Source organism: Eubalaena glacialis, chromosome 14 (assembly GCF_028564815.1).
Source record: "Eubalaena glacialis isolate mEubGla1 chromosome 14, mEubGla1.1.hap2.+ XY, whole genome shotgun sequence".
NCBI lineage: Eukaryota > Metazoa > Chordata > Mammalia > Artiodactyla > Balaenidae > Eubalaena > Eubalaena glacialis.
Window position 1 is genome coordinate 8,394,412 of NC_083729.1, and position 22,026 is coordinate 8,416,437.

The following is a 22,026-nucleotide window of genomic DNA, read 5'->3' on the forward strand; positions in this document are numbered from 1 at the left end:
AAAGACAGCGTCATTTGTCTGGGGTCTCTCAAAAAGCAGGATCACCACTCAGGGAAAAGCTGGGGGTCTGTGAAACCTGCAGATGACTAAGAGCCAATTTCTAGTAAAATCTCCTAAGAGGTGTCAGGCTCTGCTCTCTGAGTGCTAAATTAGAGAAAGCTGTTACTTATATAACTTCCTGTAATTGCCCGGCAGTAGCTGTAGCTGAGAGCTGCCTGCTCCTCGTCTTGGCTGAGCGGGGGATACGCGGCCCTCTCCCCTCCTTGCAGCGGGGATCCTTTCTACCTTTGGGCTTCATGCTCGGGGTCAGTCTTTTTAACTGAAACTGAAATGCCATTTTAAACAGAAGACTGCTTCGTCTCTCTTGGAGATGGGAAACTCTTACGCTGGACAGCTGAAGACCACGCGGTTTGAGGAGGTCCTGCACCACTCCATCGAGGCCTCACTGCGTTCCAACAGCCTGGTACCCAGGCCCGTCTTCTCCCAGTTGTACTTGGAAGCAGAGCAGCAGCTTTCCGCTCTAGAAGGTAGGAGATGCGTTCTTGCCTTTCTCTTACCGTGTGTGAGAATGTTAGCAGTGGCACTGGAAAACTCTTTCCTCTTCTGAGGAAACTGTAGAAACTGTTGGGTCTGGAAGAACAGAGTTATTAGAAAAGAGAACGTTGCACATGCATCCCATCCTTACTTGGCTAAAACGAAAATAAGTTTCAGCCATAAAGTTGCAAGGAATAAAATGATTCATTGGACTAGTAGGAGAAAGAAAGAGCTGTGTTAGCCTGTTCTGAATTGGTTGTTACTTATACTCGTATTACAAGGTTTGATGGTCTCACTTGGATAAGTAAGACATTTTAACATGCTTTTGACCCTCCGTTATATATTTTTTCTCTTTGTGATTTGTGGCCATATCTTTGCAAAGGAGTGCAGGTAGTTTTTCTTTGTCATAGCAGTTACAACAGCCCTCTAGAAACTGTTAAAAACCAAGAACAAACCCTTATAGATTTAACATGTGCCGGGAATAAATTATCTTCAGGCATGGGGTTAAATTTAGGGTTTACTTAATTATCCAGAGAATAAACTGGTTGTATTTTTCAATCTTTCCTTTGTATTTTTTGTAGTCATGTATTTTCATGTCAAAAGTAACCCACAGCAATCCAAAGTATGAGAGTTATTGCTAAAGGAAGTTCTTTTTGTCACTTTGTCTTTCACGTGAAGTTACCTGCACGCTTCTCTTAGCTTTTGAAGTGAAAGAGGGCTGTGGTTTAAAACAAAAGTTAACTAATTAACGAAGCATGCAGTATGCCGGGTCCTGTCTTGGGGTGATCATGATATGTGTGTGCGTGCAGGGCGGGGATGGTGGGCTGGGGACGGTTGCACATAAGGGAAAATGAGGCTCAGAGGGCCTCGTGTGATGTCTGATAGTCCCTTTTTCTAGCAGGGAGGCATTCCTTGTGTCACTATTTAAAACGTCCTTACCAAGTTAACCTTGCAAATAGCAATCGCAGAGGACCTAAAGGAACTGGATCTGGGTCTGGGAGAAAGTAGATTGTGATCAAAAGCACGAATTAGGAAGCCCAAGAATTCTCTGGTATTCACGTCGAAGGTACCAAGGTTTTCCAGCACAGGAAGCATTACTGTGACATTGGGGGCATTTGAGAAATAACTGGGGGATCTCTTGTAGACTGTGTTTTCAGCTAGCTGAAAGACTTGTGAAATACGTATTAAATGGTCATCCTTAACTTCTTATAGTATTGAAAGGCTTTGTTGCTAATGATAAGTGAACAATATAATGATAAATAATTTAGTACATTCAAATGGCACCTTAAAATCAACAAAGTGCTTTTACCTCCACCAGTAATTAAATCCCGTGATTTGGGAAGATGGAAGACGGATTTGACGTTTTGAAGGATGTTCACCTGGGGACAGGTGGGGAGAAAGCCCTGGAGTTTCCCAGTCAGCTTTTCCTGGGGTCGAAGCTCTCCATAGACAACCTTTGCTGGCCTCTAAACGGGAGGCTGCATCCCGAACATTGACTCCTTGGGATGCCCTCATCTGTCCTCATCATGTGGCGCTTTCCAGGGACAGCTTGGAGGCTAGCGTGGCCCGGGCCCCCCATGTTGAGTGCCGAAGCCTCCCTGCCAGCTGTCAGCCGGCTTGGTCAGCCCCTAATGTTGGTATGAAAACCAGAGCAGGCCCTCTCTATGATTTTCCCATGATTTTCCCATATGTCTGGCAAACAGCATAGAGGAATCCTCCGAGATTTTGTTTCTCTAGTACTGGGAGGATGGAGGAGGGGGTTGGTGAAAAGGGGGAGACTCTTGTCGATTTGCTAAATGTCACCATCAACCAAGCACTAGGCTTGAGCCCCTGGTTTCTGCATCACAGAGCGTGGTGCAGAGGGCTTGTTCTGTCAGTCTGTCTCTCTATCAGGTCTCTTATCTTACTGCTGTCCTTCCTCAGACAGTAACATTAAGGATGCTTTTAATGACCAGGGTGCTGGTACCCCGAACACCCCTTGATCTGTTAACATTTTCTGTATTTGTGAGGGCGATTCAGAGGGCCCTTGTTACTTTGTTCTACGAATTAGGGGTATTACCCCCTCCTTCTAGGGGAGAAATCTTTTACGTGTTATTTTTTTTTTAAAGGAAGGCCAACCAAACTAAACAAATACAACCCCAGTATTTGGGGATAAGTATTTATTAAACAAGATGCAGGTAAATTCCTGTAATCCCACCCACTCAGAATGTCATACGGTTTCTTCTCATGGAAAGAAAACAAAATTTACTCTAAACATTAAAACAAATACCCTCATACTCTATGGGGTGCAGTGCAGCTGTGGAACCTCTGGATTCCTGTGGTTGAGTTTTAAGGTCCTGAGCTCCCAATCCAGTTGGTTTTGTCTCAGGCCATTTTAAAGCTCTCATCCTGCCAGGAGACCTTGGTAAACAGTCTGGTTTAGTCTGGCCCTGGTTAGGAAGGCTCCTTGGGCTTGTTGCTGGCTGAAGGATTCCATCAAAGACTCTGGAATGTCTGATGTAGACCTTTGACCTTTAATCCTGCTTTCTTAGCAGCGACTGGATTTTGAGCCCTTTCTTTGACTTTCAGAGGCTTAAGACCCTCTCCTTTCATTCTTTCAGAGAGTCTGGATTCCTGTTCTTTCTGGTTGAACGGAGTAACGTGCAGACATTCCTGTGTGTGCCCTCAGAGCTCCGAAGTCCCCAGCTTTCTCTCCCCTTTTCACTCTAATTGTTGGTGCTTTGCTGTTCCCCCGCCCTGAGCCCCTGGAGCCGAGTCTCTGGCTTACAGACTAGTCTTGATTTGGCAGGCAGCCTTCTAAGCTACGTACTCCATAGACGGCCAAAGGATGGTTTGAGCCCCTGTGGGGACCCGAGCTGCATGGCTGGCACCTGGGGTCTGGGCGTGACTCTACCTTCTGCTAAAACCATCCCTGCCTGCATTTAATGGCAGGAAGGAAACGTCTGAAGGAGGCTCTGGAGTTTATCCCTCCAAGCCCTTTGTGTTTTTCCTGGGTAATCTTTTTACAGCCTCCCCGTCACCTCTGTGTCCTCTGGTCCTGGAGGGATGGAGACACTAGGAATTCTTGCTCACTTCCTGCCGTGACCTTCCCAAGGTCATGGGCCTGGGCTGGCCTAAGATGTTAGTTTCTTCTGCCTCTTGTCCTTCCGGCACCTTTAAAATGGTGACCACCCTGAGGTTATGCTCCCAGCACCGTGTACTGATTAAATCACACCTGGAATGTTCTGTGCAACTCTGAGAGCCATATATCCCCACATAGACTGTCACAGCTCAAAGTGACCTTCTATGACCACCTCATTTTAAAGATGCAGGATCTGACACACAGAGAGGTTAAGTAACTTTTCTGTGGCCACACAGACAATGGCAGACCCAAGGACTAAAACTCGAGTTCCCAGATTCCTAGTCGATCTTTTTCTGCTGCACACAATTTCGTCATTAACCTAAAGCCACGTAACCCACTGGATGGATGGAGAGTGTGAGAGCCAACTAAGATGAGAGTAGAAGGAATGGCAGCAAAGGGGTCAGCACTAGAGGAGGATACAGAGAAACAAAAAAGGAAGAGGCAACCGTCTCCTGGCCTAGTGTATCTAAGGATGCTTGTAACGACCCTATTCCATGAGGAAATCTGGATTCTATTTATTAAATGACATTTAAAGATAGAAGGATTTTTTTTACCCAAAGAAGTTAAACGAAGCTAGAAGGAGTTTGTATATTCATTGACGTGAAACCCTCTCTCTCTAGCAGGCTGGGTAAGTAAGGTATGACTGTGTGTGCTCAGACCAGTTGGGAAGGAGTTTCCTGTGCGAGGCATTCTGCTGGGTGCCGGGGTTACAGAATAAGGGCAGGGCCCGCACTCTCCAGGAGCTGAGAGCCTGTGGGGAAGACCAACTCTTTTATTGCTGCGATGAAGCTCACACACAGGGGGAGTGGGATTTTCCTGGCCAATTCCTGGCTCTCCTGGCCGTTTCCACATTTGCCATTACTCCTAAAATACTATTTCACTTAAAAAAAGTTTCCTAAAGTCTTAAAGTCACTTGGCCTGTTCTGGGATGGCTTTTTTTGCTGAGTGTGGTACATTCGGGTGTTCGCATTTCTGGTTTGTATACATCCAGTTTTCCCTTGGGGATAAATAACCGCATGTAGCTTCACTCCTCTCTTATTCAGTGTAAAGGTTGTTCACACTGGACTTTGGGTTCTAAACCAAGCGATGCAGTTGGTGGCAAGAACAGCAGCTTGGGCATTGGGTATAACTGGGAACATACCGGCTGTGCTGCTTAATGGTTTGTTGAATCACTGGGTCTCTCTGAACCTCAGTTTCCTTAGCTGCAAAATGGTCCCTATGTTACACCGTGGTTCCTCCCGCACAGATGGTTTTGGAGCGCCTACCGTGTGCAGGCTTCATGCTCAGTCCTTGTCGACAGCGATGTCTGTACTGAGCCCTGCTGCTTGTGCAGACGTGTGTGGCTCTGGGGGCTGGGAGGTAACATGGACCTGCATTTGAAGTCACAAGGCCAGGCTTGGAGCCCCAGTCTGTGACCTTGGGAAGGACTTCCAGCCTGAGTGAGCCTTGGCCTTCACCGAGAGTAAAGAAGGGTGGTAACGCCTTCCTTAAATAACGTGTCTGTGAGGACTGGTTAGTTACCAGCGAGCCGAGACTCGCTGTGTACTCACTTCCGCCTTGCTCATTGCTCTCCTTTCCCGCGTCTAGGTGGAAGCCGAGTGGGCAATGAGGAAGAAGAAGAGGAGGGGGAAGGGGGGCTGGAACAGAGCTGCCCCCCAAACCCCTACCAGATGCACCCCCCGCCCGAAGGATGTTGCACCACAGACGGTGAGATGCCCGCCAGGCTGCGTGCCGAGGGGCCCCGAGGTGTGAGCCGTGCCGCGTCGCCAGCAGGTCGTGGCCAGGCGGGCCCTCCCGTCCCAGCAGCACTGGCTACGCCGCGTGGGGCCCCGTCAGGCTGACAGTCCTCAGTCACTCTTTGGACAGCCTCACCGTTGCAAATGCATTCAGATCCAGAAGTTAATTTTTTCTCCATCGGCCATTTAAAAACTAGAATATCCCAGCTGAGGTCGGCTTCCACCGTGTATTTATATCAGCATTGATGAGTAGGAATAATCTTTCACATCTGTGGCTACTTTACTGTGGAAAAAGCAGATGTATCAGTACGTTGTCTCAGGAACGCTGTACAGTCAGTAAGGTTACCCTCATTTTGCCGTTGAGGACCCGAGGCTTGGAGATGCCGGGTGCGGTGCCACCTTTGTTCAGCGATGGGAGCCTGTGCTCTGCGCTTGAGGGTCTTGGAGGGCACTTCTGGTTCTGCTCCCCCCCCGCCTGGCAAACTCACTGGCTGGTTGGAAGTTCACCTGTCCCGTCACCATACCAGTCAAGAGGTGTCACTACTTAGTTAGTCAGTTAATTGATTAAAATAATTATTGAGCCCCTGCTCTGAAAATATGGAGATAAAAGGTCCAAGAGCTCCCAGTGTAGCCAAGCTATGTGAGCAGACCCTCGGCACACAGTGTAGAAAGTCCTGGGAGGTTGGGGTGGTCTGGGCCAGCAGGGGTCCGTGGGAGCACGGGAGATGCTCCGAATGCTGGTGGAGGGTTTGGGGAAAGGCCTCCTGGAGGAGCTGGCCCTTTATATGGGTTTTGGAGGATCGGTAGGAGTTAGCCAGGAGACTTGAGAAAGGGCTGGGGGGAGTGGGATATTCCCGACAGAGGAACAGCAGGTGCAAAGGCTTAGAGGAGTGGGAACGCGGCCCGTCTGGGGAACTGCTACTGGTTTATGTAGGTAGGGGCCTGAGGGGTGGCCAGGCAGGGCTTGGATAAGTGATGAGACGGCCCGTGGAGGCCCCATGCACCCTGCCTGGGGGCCTGGACTTGACCTTGTGCACGATGGCCGGCAGGGGAGGGAGTCAGCCCTCCCTGGGGCTGCTCTTCCAGGAAAAGGGAAACAGATACAGTAGCTCTTCATGATGTAGGGCTTCTGGTGTCCAAGAGCTAAAAGGCCGCCTAATTAAATAAGAGAATGGCAAACTCTCCGGTGGTCACTACCGTGACTTTCAAAGAATTTCCAGGTGAACACAGTGAACATTGACTGTCCACGGCCTTTTTTCCTCCAGCTCTTCAGAAGGAAGGGGCTGCTGTGCAGACTGGGAGGGGCCTGGGTCATGGAGGTAAAGACCTGCTGGGCCCTTGACCTCACCTGTGGGAATTGGTTTAACTTCCCCAAGATGACGCAGGGGAACCACCCCAAGCTCCATCCTGACCCCCCTCCCAGCAGCTTTGAGCAAATGACTTGACCTCTCAAATGAGAACTTTCCAGGGCTTCTCCCACCTGGTGCTGTAAACAGTGGGTGCCTCTTCCTGCTTCGCTCAGGGGCAGACGCGAGTCGGAGCTAGTGCCTTGTAAATGGTAAAGCAGATACACCGGAGGGGAGTCTTCTTAAAAGTACCATAGAGTTTTGCAGGGAAGGCCTTGGGATCATCAGGGTTCACGTTAACTCTCATCGTCCCTATCGATAACAAAAGATGGAAAACCACAGGGCATCCGGCTCAATGTGCCTTCAGGGAGAGAGATTCCCAGAAAGGGCCCATCCAAATAAATCACAGCTGTTTCCCTCTTCTTCATTTTTTTCCTAAATATTTTTGGACACTTAATTTTTAAGTAGGAAATATATTTAAAAGCTCTGAAATACAAAAAGTTCATGTGTATAGAGTGAAAGTCTGCCTCTGCTGATGAGGCCCCTCTGAGGCCACCAGCATCGCCTGGTCCTCAGCCCGTATCCCTGCCATGTGCCCCTGCCTCATACACATAAAATATAGGGTGGAGAAGACATCAACTTACAGTCCCTTATGGATTTATCTTGTCTACATTTTAATTTACCATCACTCGTCTACCCTTCTTTCCTGCTGAGCTTCATTTTACATTAATGTGTATTATACGGTGACACCGAGAGTCATAAAAACAGCATGTGGTTAAGTGTCATGAGTAATGAATTAATTTTTAAAATTTTTTATTCTTCCCAATCACTTGATTGTTGTGAATGGTTGTAATTGGCAAGTGAAAAGCATGTAAGGGTAATGTACTTCAGAGTGCTCTCAGAATTAATCTGAAAGTCAGCCAGGCCCAGCGGCAGGGTGGCTGCTTACGAGACCAGACTCTTGTCACCCCTTTGCCCGCGTGGATCCTGGTTCCGTGGGAGCCCCTCGCTGGGCAGCGTGTGAGCCTGTCCGTCCCTCCTAGGGTTCTGCCAGGCAGGGAAGGACCTGCGTCTCGTCTCCATCTCCAGCGAGCCCATCGATGTCCCCGCGGGCTTCCTCCTGGTGGGCGCCAAGTCCCCCAGCCTGCCGGACCATCTCCTGGTGTGTGCCGTTGACAAGAGGTTCCTGCCGGATGACGATGGACACAATGCCCTTCTTGGTGAGTTTCTCCTCTGCTCCTCTCTGCGGCTCTGGCCGCATGGCGGGTGGGCACAAGGAGGGCCGTTGGTCCCCTTGGGGGACAGGCCACCTTTGAGTCTCTTCATGAGCATGGCACACAACCCTGTTTATTCATCATTCCGTGGGCTATTTCTTTGTGGAATGGAAGGCAAATGAGAGTTATTTTTAAAACCTGACTACCTTCCTGTAGAAAGCCCATCAGTACTAATTCTTCTTGTACACGTATTCGTCAGACCTTTCCTAAGTGCCTACTGTGTCAGGAATGCGATCCAAACCCTGTCCTAGATGCTCTCGGAAGCCAGCAGACACGAGGCAGGAGGAGGAGAAGGCCGAGCATGTGGCCCTGCCTCCTGGACAGTCACGTCCTGGGGAACGGCCGGACACCCTCTACCGTTCTCTCCTTCGCTTTACCCTTCACCAGCCCGTCATTCTTATCCTGGCTTAATAGGTGTGCTTGGACCTGTTAATGCACTTGCCCAAGGGCGCACAAGTAAAGGAACAGCGTCAGGATGCAAACTCAGGTCTTCCTGGTTCCAGATTGTACCCTCTAACTACCACACCCCACGGTCCCGTACCTGGTCGAGGTCAGCCTAGGGAAGCTGTGGCTTTGATCTTTGGAGCCACCGCTGGCCCAGGGGGCCCCAGCTGCAGTGCAGAGCTGAGACCAAGCCTTATTAAGCCCGGCTCCCCTTTGCTCAGACGTTTATTGAGCGCTTTCTGTGTGCCTGGCCCTGTGCTCAGCTCACTCCCCCATTAGTGGAGCAGAATCAGGGGAGACGTGAGGTTTGGACCGAGAGCCCAGCAAGCTGGCTCCCCCTGTTCCCCAGTTCCTTCTGCACTTTCCACGTGTACAGACATTTAAACCTCACTTTTGTGCTTGATACGGCCCCCGAAGCTGGGTAGGTAAACGTACCGCAGTGGATATTTATTGAGGAGGTATTATGTCTGAAGCTCTGTGCGAAGGACTGAAGGGTGGAGGTGGGGAGGGGAGAGCGAGGATTGACCCAGAGAAGAAACAGAAGTGGTTCCTGCCACGAGGGCCGCGGGGACACAGTGGTGCGTAGACTCTGAAACACGGCAGACGAACGCTCACTGGAGGGACGGACATGGCTCTGGGGCAACGACCAGGGGGAGAAAAAGTTGTGGCCAGTACTCTCTTAAGGCAGCTCCATGGGCTTATCGTAACTGGTTTTTGTTTTTTTTAAATTTTCATTGGAGTATAGTTGATTTACAATGTTGTGTTAGTTTCAGGTGTACAGCAGAGTGAATCAGTGATACATGTACATATATCCACTCTTTTTTTTGTTTTTTAGATTCTTAAGGTGGGGGAGGGATAAATTGGGAGATTGGGACTGACATATACACACTAACATATATAAAATAGATAACTAATAAGGACCTGCTGTATAGCACAGGGAACTCTACTCAGTACTGTGTAATGGCCTGTATCGCAACTGGTTTGTTTTTTTTTTAAATTGGAGTATAATTGCTTTACAATGTTGTGTTAGTTCCTGCTGTACAATGAAGTGAATCAGCTCTATGTATATATATATATATATATCCCCTCCCTCTGGGACCTCCCTCCCCCCCGCCCATCCCACCCATCTAGGTCACCACAGAGCACCGAGCTGATCTCCCTGTGCTATACAGCAGGTTCCCACTAGCTATCTACCCTACCATGTGTAAAATAGATATCGTAACTAGTTTTTGAAAGCAAGAATAATCCAGAAAATTCACTCTACCAAGGAAGCCCACAGAGTCATTGCGTCTCAGATTTAATTTGCTTATCAAGGCCGCTTAGGACAAAGTGAGTGGGGAAGATGGCCTGGTGCCTTGGTTCGTGTTTGATCTGGCCGTGGCTGGGGGTTTGCCTGAATTCCTCCCCTTTGTGACTGTAAAGGAATTGCGAGGGTAGTAAATCAAGGAGGCTCTGGGTCTCGAAATGTGGAGACAAGAATCTTTCAGTTCATTCACCACCAGCCCAGGAACAGCTTCAGCCCCTCAGGCGGGGAGCTTAGAGGAAGTGGGGTCTTTGTTAATTGCTTGCCAAAAAGCCATCGGAGGTGGGTAACAAGGGCCGGCTGGTAATAACCAACACTTTCGTCTCTTAAAATAACTTTATGCTCTCAGCTTGCACACTTAGCGCTGTTTAGGTTTCCTGCAATTAACCCTGATGGCTGCACAGGACAATGTGGCCTGCAGCCCTCTGGGGGCCGGGGCTCAGCGCTGTTTAGTGACCTATAAAGTGGAGGCTGTGGAATATCTTGGGGGAAGCAACAGCTTTCGGTGCCTCTCCCCCCCGTAATTTATAGTGAAGGGAGCGTTGTTTTAGTGCGTTGGAATCAACTGAGGGATTTGTTCTGAGAAAGTGAAAAGATGAAAACCTAGATGGGTGTTTCAGTTTTTTGATAGTAGTTCATCGAAATTGGCTGATAGCTAAGACATAGGAGAAGAAAACATCTAGCTAGATTGTTCATTTCTGAGATGGGAGTAAACAAGCTCTTTGTGCATCCAGAACGCAAATAATTAAGCATTTATGGAATGTATAACCCCAAACTGAAGGTGGACTTTAAATTCAGCCCAGGGCCCCAAAGCCAAGTGGGACCTGGTCCTTCCTGGGAGCTCAGGGCCTGTGGGAGGACACAGGCCAACCAGGACTCAGCTCGGAGATCCGCACCCATGGCCACAGAAATCTCTGTGCAGCAGGTCCCAGCCTAGGGCTTAAGGCGCTAGAGGATCCCGAAGGACGTACCGACTCCCAGGGATGGGAGAGTATCTCAGAGTATGTGGTGATGGAGTTGGGTCATGAAAAATGGGTGGACTGCCAGTTGGAGAAAGACAGCAGCAGCCGCAACAAATGAACCTGACAGCGGCTACTTTACTGAGCACTTCTCACGTGCGAGAAACTGTCCTAGTTAAAATGAGGTAGGTGAGTGAGGTGTTACTACCTAGCATTTAGATATGAAGAAACAGAGGCACGGGCAGTAGAACGAGGTGTGCCTGTCCTTACTGTCCTGGAAGGGCCAGGGTTTCCACTTTTATTTCTGAACCACAAGGAGGAGCCCCTTCTCATCTGTGGCTCCCCTCCCTGCTTCTGGAATGGAGCCATGGTCCCACAGTCCACAGTTCTCATAGGACAAAAGGCCTGTAAGCTATTTAGCTATTTCTGGAAAGGGATGGCAGTGCTGGCCTTGGTGAAGTGCTCTGAGCATCCTTGGTTTTGCAGTTCTGTTTCTTGTTCATCATCTTTTCAACCCTCAGGGTCAGAATCCCTTCCAGGGAGCGTGGAAGTTTTCTCAGGGCCTCATTCTTAGATGGCAGTTGAGCTGTTTATCTCAAGGTGCCCAGGTTGGAGACCAAAGAATAAATAAAAACATTAGATTATAAAGTTAGAAAACATTAGAAACATTAAAACATTAGAAAACAAAAGCCTATCAAAATGTATGCGGAGATGCTAAGTGTTCACTTTGATAGTTATCTTGTTTCCCCCTCCTCCTTCCCTCCCGATATTTGCTGCCTCTCCTGTGTCAGGCACTAGTTTGTATACACACACTTACACACACAGACATGACCCATGCCTCCCCACAGACATACCATGCTTCTGGTCCTTTGGAAGCATGGGGATATTTATGGGGGAAAATACACAAATTTCAGTAACTCTAAGGCAGAAGTTATAAGAACTGCCAGCAATATAAAGTCCAGTTGGGAATTCGGCATAGTAGTAGGAGGAACGGGAGGTAAAGCAGGAGGCGAGGATGGGGGGCATTGGGGGCAGCCTTGAAGGCCATGCTTCTGGGTCTACACTCCATTCTCATGCTAGAACCCATGCATCACTTTCTGGATCTGCACTGGACAACTACTTAGCCTCTCTGGTTCTCATTTCCCAAAAGAAGGTTTTGCTGTCCTGACTGACTGGTGGTTGTGTCAGTTAAGCTGAGTGCCCTGTTTGGGTGACAGTAAATGGCAAGAAGGCTGTTGGTTTTCTCTGCATGGCAGTTTCCTCCCTGTCCCTTTAACAACAAGTAAACATAGAGCATGGTGTTGGCATTTCTTCGGTACCTTATCTGTTTCTCTGGTACAGAGGGGATAAGAGTTTGGAAGGATAAACTAACCTGTGCCTGCCTTCTTAGACCAAGAGATTTGTCTTTGTTTCTAATGCCTTTTAAGGAATATTAAATTTGCTTAAAATCAGTCAGAGAATCCAGAAGGTTTCTGTAATATAGACGTCTTCTTTCTCTGTGGAGAGATGTTTAGAACCTTCACAAACTGATGTTATTTTGGACAGTAGCCAGAGGCCTCAGGATTATCCCCTTTAAAAGCAGAGCTTATGCACAGAACCCCATGGTCCTCCTGGCCTAAGTTGAAATGCCCTTTGTAAACTTGTCAGCCAGAGCATACGATAAAATAAGTTAGTCTCAGCTTCAGGGTCTCTCCTGCCGAAGGACCTTGCTCCTTAGAAACCAGACGTACCAGTGGGCGAGGCAAGGTCATAGGGAAGGCCTTTGTGAGATAGTGAACTTAAACCAGAAGGGTCACCAGATAGAAAACCTAAATCATCACGTTTCTCTGGTATTAACCAACAGTTCTGTTGAGTCCAGTTTGAATAGACTTTACAGTATGTAAAGGTCTTTCAAGCACGTTCTCTGGATTTTAATAGTTCATGGGAGGTGGTTTTGTCATTGCCTCTATAAAGCCAGCCTTCCCAGAGCCTCAGAGCTGAACTCTGCCATCTCCCAGAAAGGCCCCCTCTGGCCGCAGGCAGCAGGACGCTGACATAGACCACCACGTTTTAGCCGAGTGTCTCCACTCTGCGGCTGCTGGGGCCATAGATTTCACTCACCACCGCCCTGGCCTTGCATGGTGGAGCTCTTGATTTCTTCTCTGCAACTCGTGGGATCAACTTACTTGATTCCTGGAGGGAACTTTGGACTCTGAAGAGGACTCCCAATGCATCCAGTCTCAGGGGTCTGATTGCTTTGAGACTCTGTGACTGGCCAGCCCTGAAGGAGATGCGGACACAGCAAATTATTGCAGGTGCTCGGGCAGTGTAGACAGTTGAATGGGACAGTTCTTGTCCTGTGCCATAGGACACAGAGGCTTTAAATAGGCCCCTAAGCGAGTTCAGTCTTCCAAGCTTGCCTGGGCTCAGCTCTACGACCAAGTCCACTGGGTCCTCCTGTTTGCATCAAGGTCATCTTGACTCCTGGGCCAGCAGCAGCTGACAGGGACCTTTGCCCCGTGGACTTCCCTGCTGGTGTGGTATAGGATGTGAATGCCTAGTGGACGATGTACCACTTGGAGGGACTTTGGTGTAAGATGGGGATGGTCGTGGTTTTTTCCTCCCCAGGTTTCTCTGGGAATTGCGTTGGCTGTGGGAAGAAAGGCTTCTGTTACTTCACAGAGTTCTCCAGTCACATGAACCTGAAGGTGACCACCCAGCCCAAGAAGCAGAAACACTTGAAATATTACCTGATCCGCAACGCACAAGGGGCTCTGACCAAAGGGCCTCTCATTTGCTGGAAAGGCTCAGGTGAGCATCTCTAAGGGGGTGGGGCATGAGAAGGGGGCGCCTCCAAGCGAGCCAGGGGCCTGTCGGCAGGACTCTGGGCCGAGACTGCTCTGCAGTGGGCGTGGTTTCGGGCAACACATCAGCCCTGTGAAATTTTTTTTGTTTTGAATTTTATTTTATTTTACTTTTTTATACAGCACGTTCTTATTAGTTATCTATTTTATACCTATTAGTGTATATATGTCAATCCCAGTCTCCCAATTCATCCCATCCCCCCTCCGCCTGCTTTCCCCCCTTGGTGTCCATACGTTTGTTCTCTACATCTGTGTCTCTATTTCTGCCCTGCAAAACGGTTCATCTGTACCATTTTTCTAGATTCCACATATGTGTTAATATACGATATTTGTTTTTCTCTTTCTGACTTACTTCACTCTGTATGACAGTCTCTAGGTCCATCCACGTCTCTACAAATGCCCCAATTTCATTCCTCTTTATGGCTGAGTAATATTCCATTGTATATACGTACCACATCTTCTTTATCCATTCGTCTGTCAGTGGGCATCTAGGTTGTTTCCATGACCTGTCTATTGCAAATAGTGCTGCAATGAACATTGGGGTGCAAGTGTCTTTTTGAGTTATGGCTTTCTCTGGGTATATGCCCAGTAGTGGGATTGCTGGGTCATATGGTAATTCTACTTTTAGTTTTTTAAGGACCCTCCATACTGTTCTCCATAGGGCACTGCACGATTTAGCAGCATCCCTGGCCCCACCCACGAGATGCCAGCGGCTCTCAGCGCTCATGACGATCAACAGTGTCTCCAGACATTGCCAAATATCCCCTGGGGGACAAAACCACCCCCCGCTGAGAACCTTGCCCCAAATACTTGCCACAAGAAGGCACAGCACAGTGTGGCCCTGTGTCAGCTTTGAAAGCTCCCATACAATTAGGCTGACACTATAAACTAGATGCCCGTAGTGCAAAGTCGCGTGGTAATTTCCCAGGACTGTAGCATCTAGTTTATAGTATCAGCCTAATTGTATGGGAGCTTTCAAAGCTGACACAGGGCCACACTGTGCTGTGCCTTCTTGTGGCAAGTATTTGGGGCAAGGTTCTCAGCGGGGGGTGGTTTTGTCCCCCAGGGGATATTTGGCAATGTCTGGAGACACTGTTGATCGTCATGAGCGCTGAGAGCCGCTGGCATCTCGTGGGTGGGGCCAGGGATGCTGCTAAATCGTGCAGTGCCCGGGGCAGCACCCCTCCAAAGAAGTGTGCAACCCAGAGTCAATGGCGCCAAAGTTGAGAAACCCTGACTTAGAGAAAACTCAGCTCAAATAGGCCCCCTTCCCGCCCCACAGCCTGTTGACTGTGAAGAGAAAGACCAGCTTCCCGGTGCTGGTCCTTGCAGAAGTGAGTGGGCTCCCGCTTTAGGAAAGGGCCACACTCCGCCCTTCTCTGTCTCCCTGTATTCTCATGGCTGCAGTCAGCTATAGGGGCAGAGGGAGGGGCTGGATTTCCCAGGGCCAGGTACTCTCTGAGATCCCCCCCACTCCCCCACAAACAGCTGGGGAGGGACGTGTCCTAGGAGTGGTCTCCGCAAGGTGCCCGGGAGAGCCAGACTGTTGTCCCTCACTTGTCTGCGTAGGTTCACTCTGGTCACCTGGAATCTCCCAGCCAGCTTCTGCAAGTAGAGCACAGGGCTTCAGGAGGGGCTGGCTCTGGACGTTCTTCCCCTGTCCCCTCCCATCGCTCCTCTCCCCGCCCCTCTCCTGTTCTTGCATGGCTCAGTAAATATTTCTTGAGCCCCTACTGCGTACATGCCTGTCATTTTCTACATCCTGGGGAGGCAGTGGTTCTTCCCCTTGTGGGACCAGATAAGAGTCTTTGATCACTTGCTGTGGCCAAGTACTCCTGGGAGTTAATCTTCCGGACAGCGAGTGATTTAGGGGCTGGAGGACGGTATTAGCTGTTCCTTTACCTTTGAGTAAAGCTCTGTTCTTCCCTTGGACTTGAAGGGCGGCGATGGAAGGTCTTGTTTGTATCATGTGTTTCTGTCTTTTTCCCAAATGGTCACTATCGCTCCTGCTCCTGGCAGAAGAGCTGTCCCTCAGATGGATCCCCTGCCTTTGGCACTGAGCCTGGGGCACGTCACACCCCCTCCTTCCCCGGCTACAGCGAAGAAGAGACTAGGATGGCCTTGGCACCATTGTGGTCGTCTCTGTACCTGGCTCTCCTACAGGACAGATTCCGGTCTAGGAAGTCATCTCACACTGTTGGGGAGGAGCAGTGGGTTGGTTTTCACGTGTGCATCTTCCCCGCAGAGTTCAGAAGCCGGCAGGCCTCCGCCAGTGCGTGTTCCAGCTCGCTGTTCCCACCGCTGGAGAGCTCTGGGCTGCCAGCTCCCTTCCCCAGGGAGCCTGGTCCTGGGACGACCCCGAGCATCCCGCTGGGAGCACCGCAGGCAGGTGAGGTGATGGAGCAGTGCCGGAGGTGCCAGGAGTGGGCTTTAGTTTCCCCAATGTTCTGACTTGGAAATTGAGGCACGAAGATGCTCGCATAGGATCTCACGGGCAGTAGGATTCGATACAGGCATTTCTGGTTCCTGAACTCGGCATTTGCCATGCTGAACAGACCTGATAAGCACGACAGCTGTTATCAAGGAGATAGCAGCCTCCTTCCCAAGGCCTCTGGTGGGTTGGTGGTTGTTATTCCTCCTGCCCAGCGGCTCTGTCGAGGGGACCCGGGCCCTTGCCCCATGTGACTCACAATCCGTAGCGAAGAGGCTGCACCTGGGCTGGGAACGTGCTCTCCTCCAGAGGCACCGTGTCCCCCCTTCCACGTGGTGTCTGCTGTTGTCCTCACTGTGCCCGGGCCACCTGGGGCCTGTCACACCTTGGCAGCTGGAGGGATCACTGTTTTTGTCGTCAGAACACCTTGGTGTGAGTTCCAGCGCTGCTGCCTGCTAGCCAAGTGATTTGGGGCCACTCATTTTAACTCTTTGATTCTCCGTTTCCTCATCCGTACATATGGAGAAAATCTTTTCTGTCTAATTTGCCGGGTGATTGTAAGAATTGAGTATGGTGATAGTAATAGCAAGTACTTTGTGCTTATGACCTTCCGTTAACTCATGTCGTCCTCACAGTGGCTCTATTATTACCTCCATTGTCTAGATGAGAACAATGGGAGGTGCGGTAAGTTAAGGAAGGTTGCACAGTAAGTGCGCAGCAGAGCTGGGGCTCAGACACAGGTCGTCTGGCTTCGGAACCCACCCGTAACCCCCTCACCATGCCGCCTCAACACAGGAGACGTTTCGTGCTACTCCTGAGTCTGGAGTACCTTCCAGATCATTCTGGCTGATGTGGGTGACTTAGAAGGCCACAGCCCCCAGTTGCCCCCAGAATTCTCCTCGGGCCCGGGGAGCCCCAGGCCCTGTGGGCAGCCTGGATCTGGGCGATGGCAAACCTGACTGCTTTCCTGAGCATGTTTGACATGACCCTGAACTCAGGAGGGTGAGCGAGAAGGTGGAAGGAGGGTGGAGCAGGTGCAGGGGTGCTCCCGGAATCCAGGGGCCCCGCTGGCCCTTCTCTCACCAGGCGTGCTCAGTAAAGCACGCGCAGGAGTGTGTGTGCCTGTGTGTGCACATATGCGTGTGTGCCTGTCCGTGTGTGTCTGTGCTTTCTCCGGGGGGCAGAATCACTCTGGCAAGAGTTCTGACCCCCGATGGGCCGCATCAGTGAAAAGCTAATTTGTAAAATGGAGGAAGAGTCATTTCCTGCTTGCTGGGCTCACAGAGTGCCCTGCCCTCTCCCCTCTTTCTCTCCGCTGTCAGGACCAGCCTCCGATCATGCCTCTCTCACCGCAGCCGTGGGTCCGGCTGTTTTCAACGGCAAAGATTCCCCGAAGCGCCAGCCGCTGGCGAAGCACAGCCTGTCCGCCGTGCCGCGTCCCTCGGCCTTAGGTAGCCTTGCCCGTCCTGTTCAGGGGCCTTACTCTGCTCTGGGTCGAGACGGTGGCGGGGAGGGAGGATGGGGGAGCCCCTGTGCCGAGGCCCGCGAGCCTCCTGGAATTGGGGGGCTTGGGAGGAGAGTCAGGCCAGGCCGGCAGGACCTCCTGAGTCCATGACGCTGTGCTCAGGCCCTGGCGCTGGGGGGGCCCTGGCTTCGGCCCCCGACTTGGCTGGTGGGTGTGTCTGCCAAGACACAGTGGGAGCCCCGTATGGGCGGGTGACCTGTCGCATTGCGGGCCGCCCACCGTGAGGGCTGGAGAGTTCTGGAGAAATGGGGCCACGCGGTGTCATGGGAAGACAGGGGCTCCAGGATCAGATGAACAAGAATTCAAAACCCAGCTCTGTCAGGGGATCAAGTCTCCTGGCTAAACATTCTCTCATCAGGAGATGAGAATTCTGCCCTGAGAGCAGTTGAGGAGGTTAGATGAGGCGCTGTATGGAAATTCAGGACACAACTGGAAGCTCACTAAGGGGCGCCATTATTGCCACCTGCATCAACACCAGCACTGAGCTGGTCTTTTCAGGGAGGGCTTCCTGGCGGAGGTGACAGCTGAGCTGCCAGCTCAGTTGAGCTGCCAGTTGGGGAAGCATTAATTAGAGACGGTATGGGAGGAAATGAGGAAGAGAGATGAGGAGGTGAGGGTCCGAGTGAGAAAAGCGAGTGAAGGGGTGAAGCAGGCCTCCTGCTGGGGTAGAGGCTGTGGGTTGAGGAAGAGTCGGAGCAGTCCGGGGACCCCACGTTCGGCGCTCTCCCTCCGTGCTTACCTGGAGCCATTTGATAGGCCAGTCTTACCTCTCTCCTCCCTCCTGCGAGCACACAGCTAAATGGAATATTAGGACCCGAGGGCGTCGCTGGAAGAGGGCCCAGAAACCGTCTAGTCCGACCTGCCTTACAGAGAAGGAAAGTGTGGCCCAGAGAGACACCAGCCTGCTTGCCAGGCTTCCCCGCTTCCATGACACGGCTGGCGGAGGACTCCCCTGGTGGGGGAATTGTCTCCCTCTTAGTTGAAGGAACGATATCTTTTCTGACTTGGATCTGAGCCTTCCCAGTCCTGACCAGAGTGTCCATTCTGGAGTCAAATCCCCGTAACTTCCCCAGTGTGAGGAACCCCAGGCAAGCACCCACTTTTCCTCCCAAGACTGTTTCTTCTCGGTTAGGTGCTAAATTTAGGGCGGCCAGTGGCTGAGGACTGGGCCTCTGGGGACGGTGACGGGAGACCGTGCTGCTGGTACCTCACCGCCCTGCACTGAGGCCTGGGTGCATCCACCGCGGGCAGCAGGGACAGAGGACATCCTTCGGCCTGGGCCCCACGAGGTGGGCTCCGGCGACCCAACCCGAGGCTCATTCTGTGGTGAATGAATGTGTTTCCTCGGAGGGGCATGGGAAATGGAGCCCCAGTTCCCTAGCGTGATGCTGGAAACTTCCGGAATCTGGCCCCAACCAACCTTTTGAACTTGCTCATTCCCCACCCTTTCTACTTAAGAACTCGTACCCTGGCTGCATTGGGTACAGCTCAGTGGCCTCCCCATCCTGTCTCTATGCCGTGGTCACACATCCGTGCCCTTGAAGGGCTCTCACCACCCACCTTCTATACTGGCCCTTCAGAGCTTAGCTCAGGGGTCACCTCCTCCTCGTAGGAGGGCTCCCTCCTTGTGACCCTCAGGTGTCAGGCTCTGTTCCGCGGCCATTTGTGTCTGTCGAGCCTATGAAGTTCCTGGGAGCAGGGCCGTCATCATGTTTTCCGGGAGTATCCGTCATCATGTTTTCCGGGAGCCCAGATACTCCGCAGAGCCTGGCCCAGAGGGCGCGATGGATGCTGGCGGAGGGTGGTTGCACCATTAAGGGCACAGCTGGAGCATCGGAGGTCCTGTGCCTCACGCCTGCTCTGGGGAGAGCTGGAATCAGTTTTAAGAAGCTGCTTCTGAAGCTACAAGGAGTGTTTAACCAGGGCTTGGGGGCTGTCGCTCTGTGGTTCACAGCGGAAGTGCTGCCCCTGCGGGATTGGGAGGGGGTAGGGTGGGGGAGGGAGTTAGGAAATGTGCAGGATCCTTTTTTTGGTTGTCCCAGCTCAGGGTCCGGATGTGCAGTGCCTGCAGGAAGTGGGCTATATGATGAAGGCTTGTGTCCCCCAAAGTGCCAAATAGGGTCCCCCTCCCCACTACCAGGACACATGGCCAGAAATAGCTGGTCCACAGGGGCAGCTCCTGGTGACATCATTTTGGCAGAGGTCATGAGCTTACAGTCTACGTAGAGACAGTTAGTGTTAGCATGCCAAAGGGAGAAAATACCTGCAGATCTTCCATCCTTAGTACCGAGGCCCAATCCCATTGCCCTCCCTGCTTTGGTAGTTTAACGTGGTTTTTAGAGGAGCTGGCATCTCAGTCTTTGTGGGAGCTCTTCTTGAGGAGAGATGTTCGGGGAGGTGAAGATATGATTCTAAATGGAACAAACATAGCAGAAGCTGCCTCAGAGGTTGCGGGGATCAGAGGAGACCACCTGCTGGAAAGCTCTTTGCAAAGAAAGAACTTCACGTTTTTAACATTTTATTCACTTCATTTCATTCATTTTCAGTCGGTCTAAAGAAGAGGTGAAAATAACCTTGGATTACTTTTAAAAGACTCTAAAGCAATGGTTCTCAAACTGCAGTGCGCCTCAGCATAACCAGGGTGCTTGTGAACGAAGTGTTTTCTTTCACTTCCAGAGGTCTGCTTCTGTAGGTTGAGGGGTGTCCAGGAGCAGACACTTTGAACAAGCTCCCACTGGTTCTGTCCAGCTTTGTCTCAGGCCAGACTTGGAGCAACATTGCTCTAAACCGGTGGTTCTCAACCCTGGTTGTGGTTTAGAATCACCAGGAGCTCGTGGGTCATCAGAAGGCATCTGGACATGCTGGGGTTCTGGTTTCCTTGGGATGGGGTTGCATCTGGGAATAGAGAGTTTTAAAATTTAAACTTTAATGTGTCATGGTTGAACGCGGAGCTCTTAAATGTAGGGGAAATTTTGTGTTGGATGGGTCCCCAAAAATATGGTAACCAATTCTTGATATTTTGAATAATCCAAGAACAGAGCATGAGTCATGCTCATGCTGTTCCCTGCCGTGGGCCGGGATGACTCATTAACAGCAGTGGGTACCAGCTTCTGTTCCCCATCATTTTGTTAGTCTGAAATTAGCTTTCGAGGCCGGGGGTGGGGAGAGGTGCACAGGTGGATCGGTACTGCCCCCAAGTGGTGAAACTGTGGCGGTAAGTTGAATGTGGCTGCCGCTTGTCTACAGAAACACATATTAATTTACTGGAATGTGTAGATGATGATGGTGATGTGGGTCTTGGTGGCTATCATTTATTGGACCCAAACTCTGTGCTTTACATATATTCTCTTTAGTCCTGATCAAACCACCTTTCAGAGTAGGTTTTATTGTCCCACTGTAAAGATGAAGGGGGTAATGCCCGGAGAGCTAAAGCTTAGACACTTGTACAGCTTTGGAATAAAACATTTACGAAGGTCGTTGAGATATTTCCTTAAGCCTAGATACTTCACTAGGTGCTAAAACCCATTGTGAAACTGTGATTTAAAAAATTACAAATAAGTGTGCTCCGGTTCAGGGGAACGTTGTATTGAAGCTCATCCCTAGTGACAGCCTAATCCATGCTCTGAATGTTGTCTAGGTATCTTATCAAACTCCGGGCCACCCAAAAAACGCCACAAAGGATGGTCTCCAGAATCTCCATCAGCTGCGGATGGTGGCTACCCCCAGGGTGGTGGGAACAGAGCTAAGTATGGTAAGTGACGAAATCCTTGCCCCAAGTCCAAGGCTTGGGTACTAGCGGTGGTGGTGCTGCTGGTGGTGTGTGTGTGCGTTTACATGTGCTTTTGTGTGTATTGGTGAGAAAGTTCTAGGGAGGCAGACTTGGGTATAACAAAAGATTCTCTTTCTCGTACATTAGACTTGCTTAACAAAGCCCAGGATCCATGTACAGTACTGAGTTCTCTGATCCTAGAGGAATTTTTTAAAAGGCTTGCCTGTCACTTGGCAGGGATATTGAGAGGAGGAGACTGGGTTGTTTGGTGGGGAAGGGGGACCCAGTGACCTTTAAGATGCTTTCGACCTCAGGAATCTGTGATTCCCGGACTTGGATGCTCCCATAAGCAGGGAACTGGTCAAGCTGTAGCAGATGTGTTGGCCAGCCTGACGGCAGGTCTGCCGGAGGTGGATGCTTTGTCTGACGTGTCTTCCTAATGCTCTCGGCGTGTTCCTAGAGAGCACAGGCGTGACCTGCATGCCCCGGGTTGGCTTGGTGGGACCGGCTTCAGTCACCTTTCCCGTTGTGGCCTCCGGAGAACCAGTGTCCGTTCCCGACAACTTGCTGAAAATATGCAAGGCCAAGCCAGTGATCTTTAAAGGCAAGTACAGCAGTGTGACGAGTGGTGGAAGTCGGGGAGCCCAGGGAACGCACGAGAAACAGGCAACATGACACGTCCTCCCAGTCTGGCTCCACACCAAGGGGTCCTCCTGGGAAAACTCTCAAATCCTTTCCGGG

At 50.7% G+C, this 22,026-nt stretch overlaps 1 protein-coding gene across 1 annotated transcript in view; it reads left to right on the forward strand.

Annotated features, from left to right (window-relative positions):
• Window positions 1–370: 370 nt before the first annotated feature.
• The window catches only part of GREB1 (growth regulating estrogen receptor binding 1), a 67,154-nt gene continuing 45,498 nt past the window's right edge, over window positions 371–22,026 (forward strand). The window contains exons 1-8 of the mRNA XM_061210768.1: window positions 371–527; window positions 5,243–5,362; window positions 7,781–7,957; window positions 13,325–13,507; window positions 15,806–15,949; window positions 17,314–17,442; window positions 21,154–21,267; window positions 21,746–21,889. Of these exons, the coding sequence (XP_061066751.1) occupies window positions 371–527; window positions 5,243–5,362; window positions 7,781–7,957; window positions 13,325–13,507; window positions 15,806–15,949; window positions 17,314–17,442; window positions 21,154–21,267; window positions 21,746–21,889 (1,168 nt within the window). The remainder of the gene's footprint in view (window positions 528–5,242; window positions 5,363–7,780; window positions 7,958–13,324; window positions 13,508–15,805; window positions 15,950–17,313; window positions 17,443–21,153; window positions 21,268–21,745; window positions 21,890–22,026) is intronic.